The sequence below is a fragment of the Podarcis muralis genome, chromosome 11 (assembly GCF_964188315.1).
Source record: "Podarcis muralis chromosome 11, rPodMur119.hap1.1, whole genome shotgun sequence".
NCBI classification, from domain to species: domain Eukaryota; kingdom Metazoa; phylum Chordata; class Lepidosauria; order Squamata; family Lacertidae; genus Podarcis; species Podarcis muralis.
Window position 1 is genome coordinate 66012822 of NC_135665.1, and position 16265 is coordinate 66029086.

The window sequence follows — 16265 nt, forward strand, 5'->3', positions numbered from 1 at the left end:
ACAAAAACTAATCCATTCAAAAGTATGTAATTTGACAAGGATTACAAATGCAAATGGACTAACATGAACTTACTGGTTTCTGATCCATAATTGACTTCTGACTTCTGCTCAATGATTGAAACTAAGACCTTCACATCTCTACTCATAAACTCTTATCTCTAATTCTGTAACTAATTATTGTGTTATATATATCCTTATGAGTTTGTAATCCCTGTTTGAGTTTGTAATCCCTGTTTGAGTTTGTAATCCTTGTCAGAATTTTGTTGTTTAGTCGTTTAGTCGTGTCCGACTCTTCATGACCCCATGGACCAGAGCACGCCAGGCACCTCTGTCCTCCACTACTTCCCGCAGTTTGGTCAAACTCATGCTGGTCGCTTCAAGAACACTGTCCCACCATCTCGTCCTCTGGTGTCCCCTTCTCCTTGTGCCCTCCATCTTTCCCAACATCAGGGTCTTTTCCAGGGAGTCTTCTCTTCTCCTGAGGTGGCCAAAGTACTGGAGCCTCAGCTTCACGATCTGTCCTTCCAGTGAGAACTCAGGGCTGATTTCCTTAAGAATGGATGCGTTTGATCTTCTTGCAGTCCAGCACCAGAATTCAAAAGCATCAATTCTTCGGTGATCAGCCTTCTTTATGGTCCAGCTCTCACTTCCATACATCACTACTGGGAAAACCATTGTCAGAATACATACTTATGAATGGATTAGTTTTTGTTACAATTGACTATTGATTTGCGAATAGGGACCACTCCCACTACTGAAACTTATATTGGCCAGAGTTCTTGGTGTGCTTTTTTCCTGGAAGGGAGATGGGCAACTTGCTGGTCAGAGTTCTGCCTCTTGCTTTCATTGAGAACGCAGCGCGGTGGATTTCATCAATAAACACACAGTTGTGATGTTTGGGGTGACTTTACTTGGTCAGAGCAGCAGTGGCCGCTGGGAATCCCACAAGAGTCTCCCGGCCTCTAAATCACACAGGCTTATCCAGAGGCATTCCCTCGCCTTAATTTTATGCTTGCTGAAAAATCAAGCCACGTTCTCAGAAGGAAAAGCGTGCTGGCATTGCCTGATTCAGCGAGAGAACAGCGTGTCTGCTCCCTCTCAGGATAGCTCAAGGCTGAGCTTTTCCTGCACAAACATCCTTGACACATTCTTAATACCATCTCCCAACAATATCCTTTCATGCTCCCTTTCACAGTCTTTGCATGTCAGAAGCCTGTGCTATCATTCCCACTCCAACAGCTCGCTCTCTTCTCCTCTGCAGACCTCCAAGGACAGCGGCCTGGGCTGGCGCAGGATGGCCCCTCGCCCAGGACCCCTCGCCAGGACCCCATCCGCCACCTGCTGTGTGCCGACCCCGCCTGCACCCTCTGCGACAGGGTGGCTGTGCAGGCCAGACGGCTGGCGTACCCCAGAGGACGGGGCCTCCCACCTTCGCCAGCGCCGCTGGACCCCAACACCTCGTGCCTGGAGTACTCCAGCTGCCTAGACATGTCCAAACCTCCTGCTTCTGTCACTTTGCTCAGGAGCGACAGCGAGCCTGGCCCCGCCGGCGACCTCTCCCTTTCCACTCCGGGAGCACCTCCTGCGCCCTGCAAAGGTCCTCACCAGCTCAGACCCCCGAAGAAGCAGAGGACGGCAAAGAAGGCTAAGCAGGAGGGTCTCAGGGGCCTGGAGGAATGCATGTGCCGCTCTGAGGACTGGGCGGAAGAACAGGCCGCCCTCAGCACCTCCACCTTCACCTTCTCGGAGATCTCCTTCACCAGCAGGACAGACTACAGCTCCTCTTCTGCTCGGTCCAGGACATCCCTCGAAGTCACCCTCCGGCAAGTCTCTGAATGTTCGCTGAGGATCGAGAGCAGCACATCTTCCAGGGTATGGGCAGAGCCTGTGGAGGAGGAAGCCTTTGGTAGGAAGAGGAAATCCCCAAGGAGCAGCCCCTCCAGAGGACGTCCCAAGAGACGAGGGCGCGCCAGGGAGAAAAGCTCTCCTGTTTTTTGTAGGAAACGGGGGTCTCTGAGGGCAGAGTTTGCTCCCACAGACACTCCCTTCCTGACGGAGGCTGCCCGGGCAATCCTGGAGTGGCACGTGCTTTGGAAGCGAGCCCAGCATGCCCTGGGGCTGCCCCAGTCCCTCCTGCGCTCTCTCCGGGCCTTCATGCCCGCTGCTCCAGGCTCTGTCCCCCGAAAGGCCACGGGGGAGGTTGTGGCTGTGACCCAGCCTCAGGCGCCCTCCTTTCTGAGCGAGGACTCCAGGGCAGGACTTGAGAAGCACCTCCGGAAGATGGTGCGCCTCAAGCGCTGGGGGCTGCCACAGAGGGTGCGGGAGGCCCTGCAACACATGCACCCAGCCGCACCACGGAAAGCGCTCCGGAGCGAGGGCCGAGGGCTGGCGAGTTCAGGGGCCAGAGGAGCACAGCAGCAAGCCACGGCCGTGAGCTTCAGACCCGCTGGTGCCTCTCCAGTGAAGCTCCCTCCGCATGCCCAGAAGATGCCTGCCTCCCTGGTGAAGCCATTCCCCCTGGGCTGGAAGTACCTGCAGCCAACAAGCCATCCCCACCCGCAGGCGGAAGCAGAGAGGGTGGCGCTTGCTCCTGAGCGGGCCCACCCCCAGGTGGCTCACCCTCCTCGCCACGGAGCCCCCAGGCTGCAGCCTCCAGCCCCACCTCTCCCTGCTCTGGAGTTTGTGGCGCCCACTGCCTTGGCCGGCCTGGAGACCCACGCCCTCCAGAAGAGGCTCCAGCACCAGTGGGGCCTCCCTGGCCTCCTCCAGAGGTCCCTGCAGCGCTTCCTCCCGGCTCCTCCGCCCCGGCCACCAACCCATCGCCTCCTCATCCCGCGGGGCTCCCAGCAAGTGCACCCTGCCATCGGGCAGCTGCCCTGCATCCCGCCGGAGACCAAGAAGCTGCTGGAAACCCACCTCAAGAGAGTCGTGATAGAGAGGCGCTGGGGCCTCCCCAGGCGGGTCTTGGAGTCCCTCCAGCACTTCCAGGCCCCCTCTCCCCTACCAACAATCAAGCCCAGGGACAGGGAGAAGGTCTCTTGGCCCCACCGAGCGGAGCGGCTTCCACCCCAAAAGCTACGCGCCCTGCCAGAGAAGGGGGCCGACTCCTCCTCAGAGACCCGCTGGGACGCCAAGCATCAGGCCTTGCACCGGCAAGTGGCCAAGAAAGCCCTGGAAATGCAACTGGGCCTCTTTTCACCCGTGGTCCGTCTGTCGCAAGAACTCAGCCGCCGAGTGGGCAGAGAGGCCCTTCCCAGGGTCCTGCCACGGGGGCTGAGACCCCTCCGGCCGAGATCACAGGCCTTCCCCTTCCTGGAGGATTCTGCGCTGCAGTCGATTGAACTGAACCTTGTCCGGAAACAGCTGGCCTACCGTTGGGGGCTGCCCACCCTCTACAGGAGGTCCGTGGCCCTCCTGGTCCCCGACCCTCCTCTCTCGCCTGTGGCCGGCACAACCACAGCCAGGTTCGCCGCAACAGAGACCCTCTTTGTTGGCACTGAGGTTCGGGGAGAGCTGGAGTGGCACGTCAGGAGGAAGCAGGTGCAGCACACCTGGGGGCTGCCCAGCCTGGTCCAGCGCTCCCTCCGCAACCTTCTCCTCGCCACCCCCCAGCTGTGCCGCCAGAGGCTTGGGCAGGGGACTGTGACCGTCCTCCAGGAGAGGCCCCTGTTTCTTCGCAAGGAAATCCGGCATAAACTGGAGCTGAATGTGCGGAAAAGGGTCGTTCTCCAGCGGTGGGGGCTGCCCAAGTTGGTACTGGAGTCCCTGCGCTTCCTGTTTCCAGAGATGCGGTTCCAGCCCCCCAGGAAGGAAGCACCCAAATCTCCCCTGGCTCTGCCTGAGGGACGCAGCCCTGGCGACCGCAACAGAGGAGGCTACCTGGGGGCTTTGGCTAGTGTCGTGGCGACTCCCCGGAAGGCTCACCTGGTGGTCTTGAACCATCAGAAGATGGAGCAGCACGTGGCAAAGAGGTCCGTGGAGCTGCTCTTGGGGGTCTTCCCTCCCGTGGCCCAGGTCTCGTGGCGCCTCGCCTCGCTCTCCACGAGGCCGTTGCTCCCCCGGCTGATACGTCCCGGCCAAGGTGCCCTTCGACCTTGCAGCGGCTTCCTTCCTTTCGTCCGCCCAGAGGACGTGGGTCAGATTGAGCTAGCCGTTTGCCGGATCCACCTGGCCTACCTCTGGGGGCTGGGGGTGCGCTACACGGAGGTGCTGCGGGTGGTGCTCCGTGGGCCACCCGCTCGGCCTCTCGCCCCGCAGCAGATGGGCCAGGAGTTCTTGGAGGCCCACACACCATTCCTGGCCCAGTCGGACAGAGACGTCCTGGAGCTGTGCGTCAGGAAGAGACGGCTGCAGCACCAGTGGGGGTTGCCCGCTCTCATTCAGAGGTCCCTGAGGGCCTTCATGCAAGGCTCTCCCCTCCTGCCGGCTGGCCGTAGGGCCAGGATCCAAGTGGTTGTCCTGCAACAGGAGCTGCTCTTCCTCCCGGGGACGACCTGTAACCACCTGGAGCTCCACGTGCAGAAGATGAAGCTGCAGCGGCAGTGGGGGCTTCCTAGAAGAGTCCTGCAGTCCTTGAAGATCTTTGCCCCTTCGGGTCTTCTGGGCGAGGTGGGGAGGGGCAGGCCTTGGACACAGAGGCCCCCACAGCCCCCTCTGGAACAGCTGGTGCCTTTAGGAGCCGTGGGCTTCCCCCAGGGGAGCCGGGGCCAGTTTGACATACAGGAAAAGGTCGAGGAGGAGGAGAACATCCAAGAAGAGGAGGAGCAGGAGAGCAGGGAATGGTCCTTGAGAGGAAAAGAGGTCGTAGATAAATGCAGCAGCAGCAGCAGCCCAGAGAGCTGGCACGACACAGAAGAGGCTCCAACGTCCCACGAGGAATGTGCCGAATATGCTGCACCACACCCAGCCTCCTGCGCCCACCAGGTTGGCAAGGGAAGCAGGACATGCCAGGCGCTAGAGCAAAAAGTCCTTGATGGGGACCGGGCTCTGCGGAGGACCCAGCCCGGAAGTGAAGGCAAAGGAGAGCAAGGAGGCCCATCTCAGTTCCTGCCCACGGGAGAAGGCATCCTCTTGGGCCGCCACAGGGACACTGACAAGAACCTGTCCCTGCTTGGCTCCATCGTGGAGAAGAAGCTGGGCCTACAGCAGGGGATCCACATCTGGCTGCATGAGCAGGGAAGGCAGACGGAGGAGAGCCTGCCTCGGGGCCACCAGCGGCCTGGCCTTGAGGACCAGAGGCATGCGGGGGAAATGGGAGCCCAACATCACTGGGGTGCCATGAGCTATGCAGGAGAAGCCGTCACTGTGAAGTGGGAAGAAACCCAGTGTTGCTTTAGTCAAGCAGCAGACTCTGCTGGGCAGGCTGGTGAGGGGGCTCAAGGCCTGGGTTCAGCCTGCGCCCCCAAAGTGCAGCTGCTCCAGGCAGGCAGGATGGAGTCCCGTGTCAGGCTTCAAGAATCTTCTGTAAGGGCAGCTTTATGGATGCCCTCGGAAATGGGCGGAGGGAGGAGTGGGGTGAGAGGAACAAGGCCCACCACAAGGGGGGAAGGGAGAGGCACCCTCAGTCGAGATGGGCTGCTTGGAAGTGGAGGACAGAGACGGAGCAACAAGGAGCAGAGATCGAGGGGCAGAAGTTCAAGCAGTAAGGAACGGAGGTCGAGCAGCAGGGAGAAGAGATCGAGCAGCAGGGAGCAGAGATCGAGCAGCAAGGAGCAGAGATCGAGCAGCAGGGAGCAGAGATCGAGCAGCAGGGAGCAGAGATCGAGCAGCAGGGAGCAGAGATCGAGCAGCAAGGAGCAGAGATCGAGCAGCAAAGAGCAGAGATCGAGCAGCAAAGAGCAGAGATCGAGCAGCAAGGAGCAGAGATCGAGCAGCAAAGAGCAGAGATCGAGCAGCAAGGAGCAGAGATCGAGCAGCAAAGAGCAGAGATCGAGCAGCAGGGAGCAGAGATCGAGCAGCAGGGAGCAGAGATCGAGCAGCAAAGAGAAGAGATCGAGCAGCAAAGAGCAGAGATCGAGCAGCAAGGAGCAGAGATCGAGCAGCAGGGAGCAGAGATGGAGGAGCAGGGAGCAGAAGTGTAGCAGCAGGGAGCAGAGATGGAGGAGCAAAGAGCAGAGATCGAGCAGCAAGGAGCAGAAGTGTAGCAGCAAGGAACGTAAGCTGAGCACAAGTGACCAGAAATCAAGCAGCAGAAAAAAGAGATCAAAAATTGGGGCCTGGATATTCTGTGGCAGAAAACAGAAATCCGAGGGCAGGGCCCAAAATTCAAGCAAGCGGCGAGGAAGGTCTCGGAGCCAAGGGCAGAGCAAGCGAGGGCGGGGAGGTAACCATTTGCCAAGAGCCCAACCATAGCAGCACTGAAGGACCCAGAATTTATTTATTTACTGACATAGTTACGTTTTGTATTCACGAGAGACCTCATTAAGTAAATTCTCTAGGCACCAAACAAAATAAAAAGAGAGTAAGAATCTGAGGGTTGTGTTGGAGCCATCCCTGGGTTGCCATGTGTCCTCTTTTTCCGGGGTAAAAGTTCTGTCCAGGTGCATTTTTCAAATTTGCCATTATGTCTCTGTCTGTACTTCTCAATGAGACATTGGCATAACTGGGGGTTGAAGACTTGCTTTCCTCTTCTCTTCTCCTGCCCACCCCCCAACAATATATCACAGCTTCTATAGCCTACATATAGTTGTTGTAGTTTAGTCGTCTTAGCTGTGTCCGACTCTCCATGACCCCATGAACCATGCCTTGGAAACTCTCACTTTCTTCTCAAAGCTTCTCCTTTTTCATGTCCATGGAGTTTTCTCGGCAAAATACTGAGTGGATTGCCAGTTCCTTCTCCAGGTGGATCACATTTATTTAGTTTTTTATTTTTTATTTTCAATGCATAATCATAACAAAAATTGCAAACATTGAATCCAAAATAACACTATACAAACAAAAAAGAACGGAACATACAAAATAAAACCAGGAAAAAAGCAAAGGAAACAAAACAACACTAAACAAAAACGGAAAAGCACACATCTACAGAAAAAAACCATATCATTACGTACATATCCACATATTGACTTCCTTCCTTTGTTCTAAGACCTCAGAAATTTTACTCTTACTATATTGTTGTGTCTGGTTCAGGTGGATCACATTTAGTCTAAACTCTCAGCTATGACCTGTCGGTCTTGGGTGGCCCTGTGTGGCATGGCTCACAGCTTCTTGGGGTTATTCAAGCCCCTTCGCCACAACAAGGCAGGGATCCATGAAGGGGCTACATATAGTAGGGGCATTTAAAATGAGAGTTCTCATAGCACCCTCTTTTTTGCTCTTCATAACATGGCAACCCTAAAAGAATCCATAGTCGGCTTAAGAGACAACATCAGCCGATTTCATTGCTGAATAATGATTGTAAGTGATATGCATGGATTATGGAAAATCAGCTGGAAAGTGGTGTTAAGGGACTTCATATATCAAGATCAAGCTGGATTTCGACCAGGTAGACATTTGTGTAATAATGTTAGGAACATTATAGACATAATAGAGTATTTAGAGGTAAGAAATGAAAAACAAGCAGCATTAATATTTTTGGATGCGGAGAAAACCTTTGACAACATTTTTTTTTTGGTAAATATTTTTTATTCATTTTCCAATAATAATAAACAAATCCATATTGATAACAAATTAAACCAAATCTTACCAAATTCAAAAAACAATACATCCAATTATATAGTCTAAATTAATTAATTTCAATAGGGCCTTCATGTGTTCTGCATTTCAAGAGCTAATATCTATCCTTTATTTTCTGCTGATACTGATCATCTCCTCCATCAATCACTGGTATAACTCTCTCTCTCGTTTTATTTTACCATTCCTTATTTATAGTCGCGTAGGGGGCAATTTTTCCATGTTGTTCTCAGTCTTAATATTTTAAAATATTAAATATTTATTATTTTTTAAAAATTGAGGCCTTTGACAACATTTTTTGGTCATTTATAATTAAGCTGTTGGAAAAAAAGGAGTTTGGAGATAGATTTGTAAAAGGAATCAAAGCAATGTATACAGTAAAGGTAAAGGTAAAGGTAAAGGTACCCCTGCCCGTACGGGCCAGTCTTGACAGACTCTAGGGTTGTGCGCCCATCTCACTCAAGAGGCCGGGGGCCAGCACTGTCCGGAGACACTTCCGGGTCACGTGGCCAGCGTGACAAAGCTGCATCTGGTGAGCCAGCGCAGCACATGGAACGCCGTTTACCTTCCCGCTAGAAAGCGGTCCCTATTTATCTACTTGCACCCGGGGGTGCTTTCGAACTGCTAGGTTGGCAGGCGCTGGGACCAAACGACGGGAGCGCACCCCGCCGCAGGGATTCGAACCGCCGACCTTTCGATCGGCAAGCCCTAGGCGCTGAGGCTTTTACCCACAGCACCACCCGCGTCCCTAATGTATACAGAGCAAACCGCAAATTTGATTGTACATAATTCTGTCACTGAAAAATGTAAAACATTGGAGGGTACAAGACAAGGGTTTCCCCTATCACTGCTCTAGAGATGTTGGCAAGAAGAATAAAAAATAAATAAATCCAGATATAAAAGGGATACGGGTGGGCCAACAGAGCTATAAATTAAAGGCCTTTGCTGATGATGTAGTGATGCCCGTAGAGGAACCGCTGTCGTGTACCTGGGGTGTTGGAAGAAATTAGAAAATATGAAGAAGTAAGGTAAAGGTACCCCTGCCCGTACGGGCCAGTCTTGACAGACTCTAGGGTTGTGCGCCCATCTCACTCTAGAGGCCGGGGGCCAGCGCTGTCCGCAGACACTTCCGGGTCACATGGCCAGCGTGACATCGCTGCTCTGGCGAGCCAGCGCAGCACACACGGAAACGCCGTTTACCTTCCTGCTAGTAAGCGGTCCCTATTTATCTACTTGCACTTTGACATGCTTTCTAACTGCTAGATTGGCAGGAGCTGGGACCGAGCAGCGGGAGCTCACCCCGCCGCGGGGATTCGAACCGCCGACCATGCGATCGGCAAGTCCTAGGCGCTGAGGTTTAACCCACAGCGCCACCCGCGTCCCTATGAGGAAGTAGCAGGGTTTAAAATAAATTGAAATAAAACTTAAGGTTATCGTTTAAAAAAATGTATGCAGACAAAAAAAAAAAAGAATTGCAGTTAATCAGCAGGCTGACAATTTGAAAAACTTGGGAGTTTGGTTAACATAAAAAGCTCCCAATATATTTTAAGGCAACAATGCTAAAACTTCGAATGATTCATAGGCTCTGCTTCTATGGGCTGCAAAGACCTAAATCTAGACTGCAATGCCAATCTTTAACTGCAGATGGCAGAGGGATCCAATTTACTGCATTCCTTGCCAGGTTCTTATTTGTGTCCTCAACTCCCCCCCTCCCTTCTTTCCAAAGTGTGTTCTGCCCCCAGAATCACCAGCTGGCCCACTTGGCCGGCTTGACTTTCTTGACAGAGCCGTCTCCAAGTGGACGGTGTTATTTAAAAGGAGACTCAGGCGTTCTGCCGCTTAGCCAGCGTGGCTTGAGCGAACGCAGCCTGCAGCCTTGCTCTCAAGGCTGATGCGCTTAGGGAAGCAAGCAGGTGACCTTGAGGGACCTGGAGAACAGAAAGAAGCCCCTCTGGCGTGGCAGCAACAGGCCTCCCGCCGCTGCAGGGTGAGGGGTCAGAGCAAAGCGCCTGGACCAGCAGCCTTTCTGGCTTGAATGTGCTTGCCTTGCCTCTTTGCTGCTCCCCTGGTGACTATCTTGGTTGGCCGATCAGCCAGCGGGTCAAAGGCGCCTTCCCAGCTGCTGTGATGCGGGATCCTGGCTTCCTTTCCGCTCAGCAGGAGGAAATGGGGGCAGCCTGCTTGGCTATGCTGGGAAGTCCTCAATGCAAGCAGAATGATGAGAAACGCGGAGCAGGAAACGGACCGCGGCCTCCCGGGCCAAACCCGACTCCTTCGTTTCTCCAGGAACCAGCTTCCCCAGCAGAGCACAGCAGAGGCCCTTCTCTTAATAAGAATAAGAATTTTTTTTATTTATACCCCACCCTCCCCGGCCAAGACCGGGCTCAGGGCGGCTAACACCAAATATATACAGTCATACCTCGGCTTGAAGTTTCTTCAGGTTGCGCGTTTTCGGGTTGCGTCCCACAGTGACCCGGAAGTAACGGAACGCGTTACTTCCGGGTTTCGCCACTCGCACATGTGCAGACGGTCAAAATGACATCATGTGCATGTGCAGAAGCAGCGAATCGCGACCCGCGCACTCACAGACGCGGGTTGCGTTCGCTTCAGGATGCGAACAGGGCTCCGGAATGGATCCCGTTCGTATCCAGAGGTACCACTGTAATACATTAAAAACACAAAAACAAACAATTGGTTAAAATACAGTTCAAAATCACATTAAAAATCAAAATAAAGTTAAGTGGGAACCCATGAATCACAACCGTAGGGGTAAGACTATGAAATGTTCACCAGGCCCAGTCACCCATGCTGGTCCCATATGAGCTGACAGATAAAGCCAAGGGGGCCACTTACATACAGGGTCAAGGATTCTTAAAGGATTCGCAGCCCCCCAATTTCCTTTGCTGGACATTGTTGCAGGGAGGGAGCCATGGCCCAGATCTCCTGCCCTTCCCCCTTTTAAATAATGGTCCTTACAGCAGAAGGGGCACAAGGAAGGGCAGTGCCATGGAGATTCTCAGCTGCCCATCCTCTCCATCTGCCAAGAGGCGGACACACACAAACGTGCCCTATGGGTCTGCACCCCAACAGCCCATTCAGCAATGACTCCGGAGAGAGCGGCTCCTTCCTCTAGCACCACTGGTCTGGTGAGACTCACTCCAGGGTCCACAGGCAGCCAGAGGACAGGGATGACCCCTTGCCATTGCCTCCTGCCCCTGCGTGATTTTTCTTCTGGCAAAACAGAGGCTCCAGAAGCTCACCAGGTCTGGGCAGAGTCAGCTCTCCTGCCTGGTGGGACTGGGGCATCACTGCCACTCCTCCTGTCACTTTCAGCCCTGCCATTTCACGGCAGGTCGAACCAAACTTCCAGTGCCCGCTTATGCCAGAAATTTGGCCCTTCCCTGCATGGGCATTTGGCTGGCTGGCACTTTTCAGTGGGCTGACCCCTTGGCTCAGTTGCTCCTATTTTCCACGTCCATCTTCCGGTTTTATTGCCTCATGAGATGATGTTCAATTTCAGAATGATTTCTTGCATTTTTTTTACAATGTGTACTTGAATTTTTATTTTTTATTTTGACAAAGTAATAATAACAAATAAATAAACCCCACTCCCAAGACCATTCCATTGTAACAGTCCAGCCTCCCATAATGTCAATACCTCTTGAGATGGTTTGACCCCTTTCTGCTTTAACAGTACAAATTCTACAAATACCTTCCATATCTCCTCAAAATCATTTCTCCTGTGTATTCCCTGCCTTACCTTAATGGCACTTGTTAATTTATCGCTAATAGCTACACCCCACACCTCTTTATACCATTCTTCCATTTTATATTCTGCTTGCCCCTTCCGCTTCCTGGCTATAATAACTTGTGCAGCTGTCAATCAATTTGTGAGCAAGTCCTTCACAGCCTGCGAACCTTCCACCCCATCATAAATTGATAATAATGCTACCTCTGGATTTTCGGTCAGCTTTAACCCAGTGACTTCTGTTATCTCCTTACACACCTTTTGCCCCCCAAAGGTTCATATTTACACCCCCACCACATGTGAATATAATTCCCGGTTTCCTGGCTTCCCTTCCAACATAACACCAAATATCCCTTGTTTATTTGATTTAATCTGACTGGTGTTAAATACCATCTCCAAACTAATTTATAATAATTTTATTTTATTCTTATGGACATTTTCAAAGTGTGCTTCTCCCATGTTTTCCCCAGCTTAGACTCTTTATCTGCCCTGTTGTCTCCTTTTAATTGCTCTTCTTGATCCTCCATTTCTACTATTATTTTATAAATTTCACGGGTTTTTTTTGGCAATTCTAATTTTTTTTGTACAAAGCACCCTGGGCTTGGGTTTGACACTGGAAGGGCAAGGTGTAAGTGTTCTCAGTTAAATAAAATAAAATTAAGAACAAGCCAACCCTGTCTCTGAGCAAGAGCCACGTCTGCAGAATCGCCCTGTTATGAAAACATTGCGTGTCGCTGCGGACTGGGGTGACATCAGCCTGCCATCGAGTTTCTCTGTTGTGCTGACGGCACTCCAGGAGCTCAGCCTGCGCCCTGTTGCCAGGCAATGGCCAAACAATGCCAGGCCCTTCTCCCAGCAGGGCATCTGCTGGAAGTGCCAGCCCCTGCCAGGCTGCACAGGCTCTGAAGCGCTACTGCAAAGCAAGGCGCCATTCAATAATCTACAGGCTCCCGCAGAGAGCAGGAGCCCACTCAGCTGTTTTGCTATTGGGCCCATTCAGAGGGGCTTTCAAAGACATGTAGCTGGATAGCTCAGTTAGTACAGTAAAGGTAAAGGGACCCTTGACCACTAGGTCCAGTCGCGGACGATTCTGGGGTTGAGGCGCTCATCTCGCTTTATTGGCCGAGGGAGCTGGCGTACAGCATTAAATGTTAAAAACTTCCCTAAACAGGGCTGCCTTCAGATGTATTTTAAAGAGAAGATAGCTGCTTATTTCCTTCACATCTGGTGGGAGGGCGTTCCACAGGGTGGGCGCCACCACCGAGAAGGCCCTCTGCCTCGTTCCCTGTAACCTCACTTCTTGCAGGGAGGAAACTGCCAGAAGGCCCTTGGCGCTGGACCTCAGTGTCCAGGCAGAACGATGGGGGTGGAGACGCTCCTTCAGGTATACCTGACCGAGGCCGTTTAGGGCTTTCAAGGTCAGCACCAACACTTTGAATTGTGGTCGGAAACGTACTGGGAGCCAATGCAGATCTCTCAGGACTGGTCTCAGGCCAGCGGCCGCTCCCAGTCCCCAGTCTAGCTGCCGCATTCTGGATTAGTTGTAGTTTCCGAGTCACCTTCAAAGGTAGCCCCACATAGAGCGCATTGAAGTCCAAGCGAGAGATAACTAGAGCATGCACCACTCTGGCAAGACAGTCCGCAGGCAGGTAGGGTCTCATCCTGCGTACCAGATGGAGCTGGTAGACAGCTGCCCTGGACACAGAATTGACCTGCGCCTCCATGGACAGCTGTGAGTCCAGAATGACTCCCAGGCTGCGCACCTGGTCCCTCCACCCTCAGAGGTCGGGGTGTTTGTCTCACTTTGCCTCTTCTGGCCATCTGGGAGGGTGGCTGCGAGGCAGAGCCAGCCCCGGGTGGTGTGTGGCTTGGCAGCCGCCCTTGGCCGCCAGGTTCACAGGCAGCGGCTGAAGGCTGAGTCATCTCTTCTGCGCCTGGTGTTGTTTAACTGGGCTGCCTCTTATTTGCCTTTCCAGGCACAGGCAGCGCAAAGCAAACGTCAGGGAAAGGGCAAACAGGAACAGGTGCGCAGCTCCCTCCTGCTCAAGCAAAGGCTATGCAGCAGCAGCAGCGGCGGCTCACCTGGAAGCGGGCGGAGAATGGCCAGGGGAAGAGGGAAGCCCAGGGCTGAATGTCCTGGCCCCGGCTGCTTCACTCCAAGGACGGCCACACATGCACTAAGAAGGCCATGGATAATAATAATAATAATAATAATAATAATAATAATAATAATTTATCACTTATACCCTGCCCATCTGGCTGGGTTTCCCCAGCCACTCTGGGCAGCTTCCAACAAGAGATTAAAAATACATTAAATTAGATGATGATGATAAAGATAATGATTTTTTAAACCTTCTAGTTGCTTGTCACCCAAAAGTCTCCAAGCAACTTGCATGTATATAAAAACACACATACACACACATAACACCATAAGGGGAAAAGGGATGATCATTACTATTGTCATATAATACCTAAAACTTAGGGAAACCGTGTCACAAACAACACACCCACGGTATGAATGATAGCGCATAACCTTAACTACGCTCAAATAATCAAGAGACCCCTCCCACCCACTAATTAGCAGAAAGATAACTATTCCTGCCTCCCTTTCACTTCCCTGACTCACCCCAAGGTCTGCTGCCCTGCGAGGGGCGACTCCATCCTGCTTCCCCAGTGAGAAGCAGCAACAAGGCCAATGGGGAAAGTGGAAAAAAATTACCTTCGTACTTATACTTTCCTAGTTTTCACATTCTTTCTGTTCCTTCTTTCCAGGAACTTTGGGTACGGATTATTTAAAATATGGTTCGTAGTCCTGAAATGAGTTTGCGTATTGGAAAAATATTTGGGTTTTTGTGTTTTTTATTTTTCATCTTTTTTGCTGTGTCTTTAGTTATTTTTAAAATGAGGCTGCATTTTAAATTGTATTTTAGCCTGTATATTAAATTAGTGTTTTCCCCCATTATGTTTTTATCATAATTTAGTGCCCTGAGCCTGGCTCTGGCTGGGGGGGGGCAGGGTATAAATAAAATTTATTATTATTATTATTATTATTATTCATTATTTTACTTGTTTTGATGATGGATTGTTGGTGTGGCTTGTTTTTTACTGGTAAATTAATAAAGCATTTATAAAAAGAAAAGGAAAGAAAGCGGAGAGTGAAATTCTTGTTAATGATAAAACAACGCCGCCAAGGCTGCGCCTCTTCCCAAGGGCACCTCTGAGCGCGGGCAGAGCGCCCTTCCTCCCTCCCGGCCGGGCAGGTGCGCCGAGGGGCGTGGCCTGGGCAGGTGCGGCGTCTGTCCGGCCTGGCCCCGCCCCTCCCGGGCGCGGCGATTGGCTGCGCGTCGCCCTTCGCGACGGGGTCTCCGGCGCGCCTCCCGGTGGGCCGCCGGCCTGGCTCCTGGCTGCTCGCTGCTCCCGCGCCGCGGGTTCGAGTCCCGGCCTCGGCCTGGCGGGTGGGGGGCATGAGGAGGACGAGAGGCCGGGCGCCGCGCGGCACCGCCCCCCCGCAGCAGCAGAGGCCCCCGCGCCGCAGGAGGAGGCGGCGGCGCCCCGGAGGAGGAGGAGGAGGGCGCCCTGAGCCCGGCCCGCCCCGGCCATGTCCCTCCTCTGCGTCCGAGGTGAGTCAGGCCCGGAGGGGAGAACCAGGAATAATGGGCTCCCGCCGGCGCCCAGAGCTGTCGACGTACCCCCCTCTTTTTAAAGGGAAATTCCCTTCTTCCGAATAGGATTCCTCGCAAGAAAAGGGAAAAGTGGGCAGCTGTGCCGACGCCCCCCCCCAAGAAGAAGGCGCCCCCTTCCCTCTCTTCTGCAGGGCTCGGCAGCCAAAGGGTTAATGCAGGCGGGGGGGGGGGTTGTTTGTTTGTGGTGCTGCTTCGGCCTCTCTCTCGCCCCCCCCCCGAAGATGCTCTTCCCCGCCGCCTCCCGGACCCCCAGCGCCCCTGCCTCTCCTTCTTCCCCCTCGGGAGAGGCCCCCCCCCCAAGTGGGCCGGGGCTTCCTTCTGGACCAAGGGGCGCCGCTTCCCCCCTCCAGCTGTTGCTGGGCAAAGAAACGTGGCCATCCGGGGGGGGGGTGTGGGGAGGAGGGAGCCGGGGGTCCGGCCCTGGGGATTTTTCTCCAGCTCGGCCTTCAAGCCATAGCTGTCAACTTTCCCCTTGTTTAAAGGGAAATTCCCTTCTTCCGAATAGGATTCCTCGCAAGAAAAAGGGAAAAGTTGAGAGCTATGCTTAAAGCTGTGAGTCCAATAGACCCCTTGACTCCGCTTTCCTCGAGTGCCCAGAGTAATAAAGTGATGGGTTCGAAGAGCTCCTAAAAGTCTTTTGATGAACTTTTAAGAAATGAACTTTTAGAAGCTGGCAGAGGGAGACTTAAGGCAAGTGAGAAGCAGCCAAGGCGCTTTGTCCTGCGATGCCCAAGGGGCTCTCTTGGGCCAGGGATGAGTTTCATTTGAGTGGTCAATGCTCTTATAGCAATACAAGGAAGTGAAATGAGGAGCTCCTTAATCTGGTGATGTCAGATGCTTACACACCAGGGCAGCAACACGGAAACAGCCCTCCTCTTACCTGTATTTGGGTAACAAAGGGCATGTCAGGTGCCTAAGACAGCTCCCCCCCCCCCGTTGTTTTTTTTGGCCAGGAACTACAGCATGTGAGGGTGCTTCTGAGAAAGTCCATTCCGTTGTCAAAAAGCTATTAACTGCCGGAAAGTTATTCCCAATTTTTAGTTGGAATCTCCTTTCTTGCAACTTGAAGCCATTGACTTGGGTCCTAAGCTCCGGAGTAGCAGAAAACAAGCTTGCTCCATCCTCCATGTGGCAGTTCTGTAGATATGTGGGTCTGTACAAAT

At 52.9% G+C, this 16265-nt stretch overlaps 2 protein-coding genes across 7 annotated transcripts in view; both read left to right on the forward strand.

Annotated features, from left to right (window-relative positions):
- LOC144329183 (uncharacterized) overlaps positions 1-6472 on the forward strand; it is a 7426-nt gene extending 954 nt beyond the window's left edge. Inside the window, exon 2 of the mRNA XM_077935963.1 lies at positions 1240-6472. Coding sequence (XP_077792089.1) covers positions 1240-6351 — 5112 coding nt within the window. The 3' untranslated portion in view covers positions 6352-6472. The remainder of the gene's footprint in view (positions 1-1239) is intronic.
- An 8335-nt stretch (positions 6473-14807) lies between these two features.
- UNC13B (unc-13 homolog B) overlaps positions 14808-16265 on the forward strand; it is a 158258-nt gene continuing 156800 nt past the window's right edge. For 4 of the 6 annotated variants that reach the window (XM_028748795.2, XM_077936599.1, XM_028748802.2 and 1 more), the window contains exon 1: positions 14808-15039. In XM_028748795.2, the coding sequence (XP_028604628.2) occupies positions 15018-15039 (22 nt within the window). In that variant the 5' untranslated portion in view covers positions 14808-15017. The remainder of the gene's footprint in view (positions 15040-16265) is intronic. The other 2 variants (XM_077936600.1, XM_077936601.1) reach the window with 1 other exon arrangement.